Source organism: Azolla caroliniana, unplaced genomic scaffold, assembly GCF_043228905.1.
Source record: "Azolla caroliniana isolate FFs.n. ecotype wild unplaced genomic scaffold, voAzoCaro1.0.p SCAF_7, whole genome shotgun sequence".
Lineage (NCBI taxonomy): Eukaryota > Viridiplantae > Streptophyta > Polypodiopsida > Salviniales > Salviniaceae > Azolla > Azolla caroliniana.
Window position 1 is genome coordinate 10380658 of NW_028230442.1, and position 6957 is coordinate 10387614.

Sequence of the window (6957 nt, forward strand, 5' to 3'; positions counted from 1 at the left end):
TGTGCGAAAGTGAGTCATTCTCCCTCCCAACACCACTTTCTTGAACCCTAACCAAACTTTTTGATTTCACACACATCACTTGGACACAAAAATGGTTTCTTTTTTTCTAATAATGTTGGTTGGCTTTGCTTGTTGATCAGAACTGTAATATGCACTCACAGAATACTAACATAAAAGAATCCTTTGGTCGTTTGATTTAATAGAAGCTACATATAAACCTATGAGAACATGTTTAATGATGCATTTTTCTGTCCTTCCAGAGTTAACAACTATACTATGATTAATTACAAGTTCTTGAAGGGGAAATAATGTTGTTGGCCACCAAACTAGCTTAAGGTGTGGTCAATAGAGTTGATGAGATCATGAATGTGTTAAAACAATCAAACTTATTAATGAAGAAAATGATAACATTGACATCTGCACATTTTCTTTAATAGAAAGCATGAAAATGATATCATTGCCCTCTTGAATGTAACTTCGTTCTAATTAATAGATCATATTGCTAACTCCTAAACAAATAGCTTTGCAAAGTTGACATTACCAATTCTAAAATAGTGAAATAGTATTGTAAAGTTTAGTATGAAATAGTGAAAGTGACAAGTTGACCAATACAATGGTAGCAATATACATGCTTCCTGCACAATACTAAAATTTTTAGTAACGTGTAGTTATGCATATTGCATACTAAACTTTGAAATTTCTTATATCTACTTAAGAGCTTTAGCCATGCATGCAAATATTCCTAGTGTGGGTTAGTGTGATTTGATTGTTCCAATCATGTATCTTGCTTTATGTTTGAACTTGGGGTTATAGGTAATCTATCTTGGAAGATGCTAGCTAGTAATTACATTTAATAGGGTAAAAATATACATGGCATGAGGTATACCCCAATCAAAGCATGTGGTTCTTTCATCATAGATAGCAATTCAACAAAAAAGTATATTGTTCAAAGCTTCATTTTATTGGAAGCCATTTGGATGAATCTATAGTTAAGTTATCAAATTATCATTGTTAATGTCATGTGGTGGGATTCAATTCCATGGGATTAATTACTTCTTCCTGCAAGAATCTCAAATTTATAAATTAATGAGGTTCTTAAGGCTCTTGACTTTGTCATGTTTGCCAATATGCCTCATTGTTTTAGAAGACTATGAACAAGTAGTTGTGTGCATCGTGGCCTTCACTAAGTGATTCAAGTCCAATATAAATACTATATACATTAATTGAGAAACATCTTTAATCTTTAAAACTTCTGATAAAAAGTCAAAAGTCAATCTTTAATTTATTTCTCTAATAAATTCCTAAAGTCAGTATTTGCATTATTTATTTCCCAAGGTTGTTTGTGTGTGAGTGTGTATATGTAAAATTCCTTTCATGACAACATTTGTGAAATTCTCCTACAAATAATTGATATAATGCACCATCCAATGTAGAAAGCGAGGTTAGAAAACTTTGACATTATAGTTATAGTTATATACGGTATACCAATTGTTTGCATTGTCCAATAATTTGGGGAGCATTTTTCTTACCAATTTTTATTTGCTTGTCTCTAAATACTAGTTTAATTATTGCATCCTTACCATTCTTATGACGTCATCCTAATTGTTAAGTACCATCCCGGACAAGAACCACAAAGACGTCAACACAGGAATATATACGAAGCTTGAAAGGAACACTAGGAAAAGGGGTAAAAGGAACAGTAGAAGGCAAATTGCCACTCTAATGTGAAGGCCCAACCCCATTATAAAAAGTGATAAAGTCAGCTCTTCCCTGTCAGTTTTCTCCTTTCACATGGTCTTGTTAGAGGTCCACTCCCATCTCTTGAACCTATAACTTGAGGTTAAGAGTGATCAAGGGTAAGCACTAATTAACCAAACCTTAATCCCTCTAACTATGTCTTTTTATAATAGTAGTGGTTATCACCTTTCTTCTATACTTGTCTTGTTTACATATGTGCTTAATTGTGATAATCGTTAACGCAAGAGAGAATGAGTGTAAGAACTATTGAGATTAGGTTGTGAAACTAGAGGTTTGATAGTGATTGTGACCACTCTTGCTCGGTTTTCTGCAACTAGGGTAAATGGAGCTTTGGATCCTTTTGCTAACAATATCAAGATGGAGGTAGAACTCTACCAATACATAAAAATGTTTCGGTGTCATGTACACGGAAGCCACACACGAATTCAAGAACATTTTGTCTACCCTTGCAACATACAATAACTCCATGTATTTGCCTTCTTTGTTTTGTAGGCCATCCATCAACAATCAATTATAAACCCCATTTCACCCAATGTCCTCATCCTCCCTTCCTATTAGAGATAGGCTAAAGACTTAATCGTTGGGAAATTCTATATTTTGACAATAGTTTGTAGCCTTCACCACCATGTACTTGAAGTGGTTATTCTAGATGATAACCTTGTTGCGAAAGAAATGTCATAATCTTGTTGTACTTGAAGAGATGTTATTTTAGAGGAAACACTTACTTGAAGGGATCTTATTGTAGAGAAAATGCCATAATCTATCTTTCTTTTTTATATCAATAGTATCCTAGCTTGTTTGTCTTTCTTGCTTCACAAACTTGAAGAACAATTTCTTGGAGTGGCAACATCTAACGTGAAATGAAGTAAAGAAAAAATGCAAAGATGGAATATTAGAGGGTCATCCTTGAATGATATGAAATATTGATCCTTTGATGACTGACTTTCACACCTCAATGTAGGGTTTAAACACATAACTATCTAGTCTCCAATAGTGGACCTCCATGTAGGCTCTCTCAACATAGCACACACATTGGTGATGGAACATGTTCTCGTAAGGTCAGTATAACATTTCAAAAGTTTTGAAAGGATATCGCCTTTAAAATCAAGATAAGGTATTCTGATAATCAAAGCTAACTAGTAACAAATTTTCTGATCAATTATCTGTCCAATTTGTCTTGTACATTTTGTATTGAACATCTCTGTTGCCTCTCTCCCCTCTCTTATGCTATTGCTTGTTACTTCTTGACTTATAGTAACTTCTCAATCTTTCTCATTGGAGATGCATTCCCAGTCAGCGATGTCACACACAATGCACATTACATGACTAGATTAATAAAACATCCAATGGGATTTGAAACAACATGCAATCTGACTTTTATTAGAATGCCTTCAAATCAACTGAGTGATGTTTTATGTATGCACAATTTTGAAACCCAAACATCAATTACATCAACACTGAAATCTCGTCCCAAACAAAGGTTTCGGTTTATAACCAAAGTACGTGCTACCAACCAGCAACAAACAACTGAAGGCAAGATATACCCTAATCCACACTGATGGGATAAGCATGAACCAAAGAAGCAAACCAGTACAAATCAAAATAACGAAGAAATTGAGCAAACCAGAGATAGTGCTCAATTCTCCTTCCACTGGAGTCCCTGGGAAAACACCCTCTTTGTAGAAGTGACGTAGAAGTTCGTCTTTTCTTGAGAAAGCATTGACGAGCCATGTTGACACTTCAGACTCAGAAAGAGGAATGTCAGATATGGGTATTCGCTTTATGTGGATGTGCACTTCCTTTGGATTGGTACCAACTGCGTTATCCATAAATAGTGGAAGCGGGGTTTTGTAACCGATTGTGAGATCATAAACTGCAAAAATTTGCAAGGTGGATTAAGTGAAGACTCTTTGCTATTGTTCTTTCGTAAGGTCTAGATTCCAAAAATATGTGGTGATTTAAGTCATTCTTCTCTTCTATCATCTTTTGTTACCTAAATTGCAAAAACCGAAGGTGGATTTAAGTCTTCTATATCATCTAGATAACAACACGCTTGGATTTCAGACATTTTCTGTCATTCTTTTATCAAGTATAAAAATTCCAATGCACAAAGGGGACTCAAGACATTCTTCTATATATCTACAATCTTGTATTTGCTAAACTGCAAAAATACATGGTGGCTGAACTGATGATTTTTGTATTGACTTCTTCTGTTGCCTAAAATGCATAAGAAATGGTGGATGAAGATATTTTTCTATGATCTTTTGTTATCTACACTTCTTCTGTTGCTTAAATTACGTAAGAAATGGTGGATGGAGATATTTTTCTATCATCTTTTGTTATCTACACAGAAACGCACAATAAACCATGAAGAGGAAGAAGGATACAAACAAAACAAGTGAAAGAACTCCAGGGATTTAACAGAAGACAAAGCTTAAGATCAGTTTGCATTTGGCTGATATACCTAACAGGCACAGAGAGCTTCATTCAGCATATGACTTTGTAACCTTAAATGAGATTGGCACAAATATCACCGCCCCTAATAACTACTTCAACATGCATGTCACTATGGGACTACCTGTAATCAGTTCGTAACACACATATCACGACCTCTAATTAGTACAACTTACATGTAACATATCTCCAAGACAAACATGTCCAGAGCTCAGAATTAGCCATGCAAAATGTCCATAGAAAGGAAAGGCTATTTTATCACTTTTATTTTGTTACCAAGTCCAATTATAATAAAGAAAAAAAGAAACCTGCATCGATGGATCCCCTGAGTTGGTCTACGCAAGCATAGAATCCTTTTGTTCGAGGTAAGAGAACATGCTCTAGCTTTGGAAGAGAATGCTCCTCGGCATACTTTTGACTTCGGGCACACTTCTCATCACTGAATTTAGAAACAAATTAACAAGAGATATTATTAACATATATAATACATGCGAGGATGAGTTTCTTGATCATTTTCTTGAAATATGCGTAGTATCACATGATGTTCTCTATCTGGTTAACCAGTTTCTCAAAGGGTGTAGTAAGAATGAATAAAACGAAGAGTTCACTCTTGTATATGATTAAAAGAGCGATGCATCATGTGAGATTTTAAAGCCAATGTGTCCTCATTGAAAGATCACCAGTCTTGTATTGTCTAAAGACCATGTTATGATGCAACCGATCAGCTTCTATAAATAGAAGGCAAAATGTAGGTTTGGATAAGTTGTGAGAATTTTTTTATGTGCAAGCAAGTAAAGAAATACAGCAATGGCATGAATAAGTTACCTATCAGAGAACCACATATCCATGATTCAAACCACATGAAAGCACAAATCACCTACCACAGTTTCACATAACACAATGAAAAGCTACAAGATAGTGGGTATGCATCAAAATACACACAATTGATGAAGATGAAGATCATTGACTAAGAGAAGGTATAGAGTAGATCAAAGAGATTCAGACAGAGACAACAATGACCACATACGTGTAATCAGTTCCTTCGGGGAAGATAACGAGCCAAAGAGGATCGATTGGATCTTGGAAAGTAGAGAGGAGGGAAATGAAAGCACGTTCATCTGTCTGCCAGTTTCTCTCCACAAGAAGGAACTCGAGGAGATAGAAGGACCAACCAAACACAGGAACATTCCTCACACTGCTCTTCAACACATACTTAACATGACCTATCCTCCCTTTGCGAAGAGCCAAATTCCATATATACATCCAATCCACCTCTGTGCGGTGGTTACACATCAGTAAAACTCTCTCTCGCTCCTTAATTGCCATATTATCCTCCTCCTCCTCATCGTCATCATCATCATCACCGTCACCATGGTCATATTTATCACGGCCTTCTGTTTGGTTGTCCATGACGAAATTTACCTTTGTTTTGTAAACCTTCTCGAAGAGATATGGCCACATGGCTAGCCAGTAGGAGAAAAAGAAGGAGTTAAGCCTTCTGCTCTGATGGACGCTAAACAGCCTGAGGAAGAAGAAGGTGACAGGACTAAGACATAATATAATGATGAAGGCTGAGGAGGTAAGGAAAGATAGAACTGGTATGGCTCTGAAGCTTTTGAAGCAAGAAGAAGATGATGACGAAGACGAAGAATTGATGGAATGCTTCGTTTGGTGAACATCATTATTAATGATGTCTGATCGATCCCTGAGAGGTGTGGTTTCTAGGGAGGGAGACACGTTCGATGGAGAAAGTAGTTCACTCGCAGACATGCTGAACAAGAAGGAAGGAAGAAAATTATAAATGAAGAAGAAAGAAGAGCTTTTGTCTGAACAAAAAACTTATGTCTCCGCCTGAGGTAAAGAAGCCATAGCCATAGAATATATGACGAATCTGGGGACTAGTCAAGCTCTCTACGATCTGATCTGACGAGGAAACTTCTGGTTGAGAGACTTATCTGTTATATTGTCTGATGTGAAGAAGCCATAGACATGGAGAGGATAATGATGCAGAATTCTTTAGTGGTGTGGTGCGACCTGCTGCCGACCATGATGAGATACTTACTGCCTGCTCGAGGAATTTAAAGCTCTTACTCTGATACGAAGAAGCTACATCAATTAGGCACAACCATGACCATGGAGATGGAGATGGAGATGATGGGGATCACCACTTTGTGTTTCCGAAGGTGTAGATGATGATGCTGATGGTGGTGGTGAGAGTAATGATAAGCATGATGATGCCTTCCTCTCAATTTTACTCTACAATTAATTATCAATCGGTTTATTGGAGAACAGTAAATCTGTGCAGATTACCTTCTAGCGACTTGACGCCATCGCTACGAGTAGTACGCTTTGCTTCATGTCTCATCATCTCTCTGTCCTTCAGCGATGGTTGGGGTGAGAGAGAGAGAGAGAGAGAGAGAGAGAGAGAGAGATTTACATATGTATTTGATCTGTGTGTGTGTCTGTCGCCTGCTGCAGCTTCTTCTGTCTGATTTGATTTATCGATACATAATTCCAATTATAATCCTAATTCTAATTAATATTTGTATTTGTTTGTCTGTCTGTGAATTATGCATACATAAGACATATACATATATGTATGTATTATGTATTTATTATATCTTGTTTGATGTCTTAAAAATAACACGCACGTCTTCTTCTTCTTCTTCTTCTTGTGAGTTACGCCTCCTCAACACACACACACACACACACACACACACACACACACACACACACACACGTGTG

At 36.5% G+C, this 6957-nt stretch overlaps 1 protein-coding gene across 5 annotated transcripts; it reads right to left on the bottom strand.

Annotated features, from left to right (window-relative positions):
* Positions 1-2794: 2794 nt before the first annotated feature.
* Positions 2795-6418, bottom strand: LOC147861951 (putative 1-acyl-sn-glycerol-3-phosphate acyltransferase 5). 5 transcript variants are annotated; one of them, XR_015530034.1, is made up of 4 exons: positions 5240-6418; positions 4521-4651; positions 4223-4336; positions 3538-3631 (listed from the first exon to the last, which is right to left on the bottom strand). XR_015530034.1 is itself a non-coding variant. In XM_087322630.1 (3 exons), the coding sequence occupies exons 1-3, from the start codon at positions 5980-5982 to the stop codon at positions 3210-3212; spliced, it is 1296 nt and encodes a 431-aa protein (XP_087178756.1). In that variant the 5' UTR covers positions 5983-6412; the 3' UTR covers positions 2795-3209. The 5 variants fall into 5 exon arrangements, 3 of the variants coding, with proteins under 3 accessions (XP_087178756.1, XP_087178758.1, XP_087178757.1); XR_015530035.1 differs by having other exon boundaries at positions 3538-3751; XM_087322630.1 differs by lacking the exon at positions 4223-4336 and having other exon boundaries at positions 2795-3631; positions 5240-6412.
* Positions 6419-6957: the final 539 nt, after the last annotated feature.

What these genes read in the sequence shown, in the direction of transcription:
- LOC147861951 (XM_087322630.1), bottom strand. Translation starts at nt 5,982, where the DNA reads ATGTCTGCGAGTGAACTACTTTCTCCATCGAACGTGTCTCCCTCCCTA. An exon ending in CCCGAAGGAACTGATTACAC is followed by an intron (nt 4,652 to 5,239) that starts GTATGTGGTCAT and finishes TTCTAAATTCAG; the next exon opens with TGATGAGAAGTGTGCCCGAA. An exon ending in CAGGGGATCCATCGATGCAG is followed by an intron (nt 3,632 to 4,520) that starts GTTTCTTTTTTT and finishes AAATTTTTGCAG; the next exon opens with TTTATGATCTCACAATCGGT.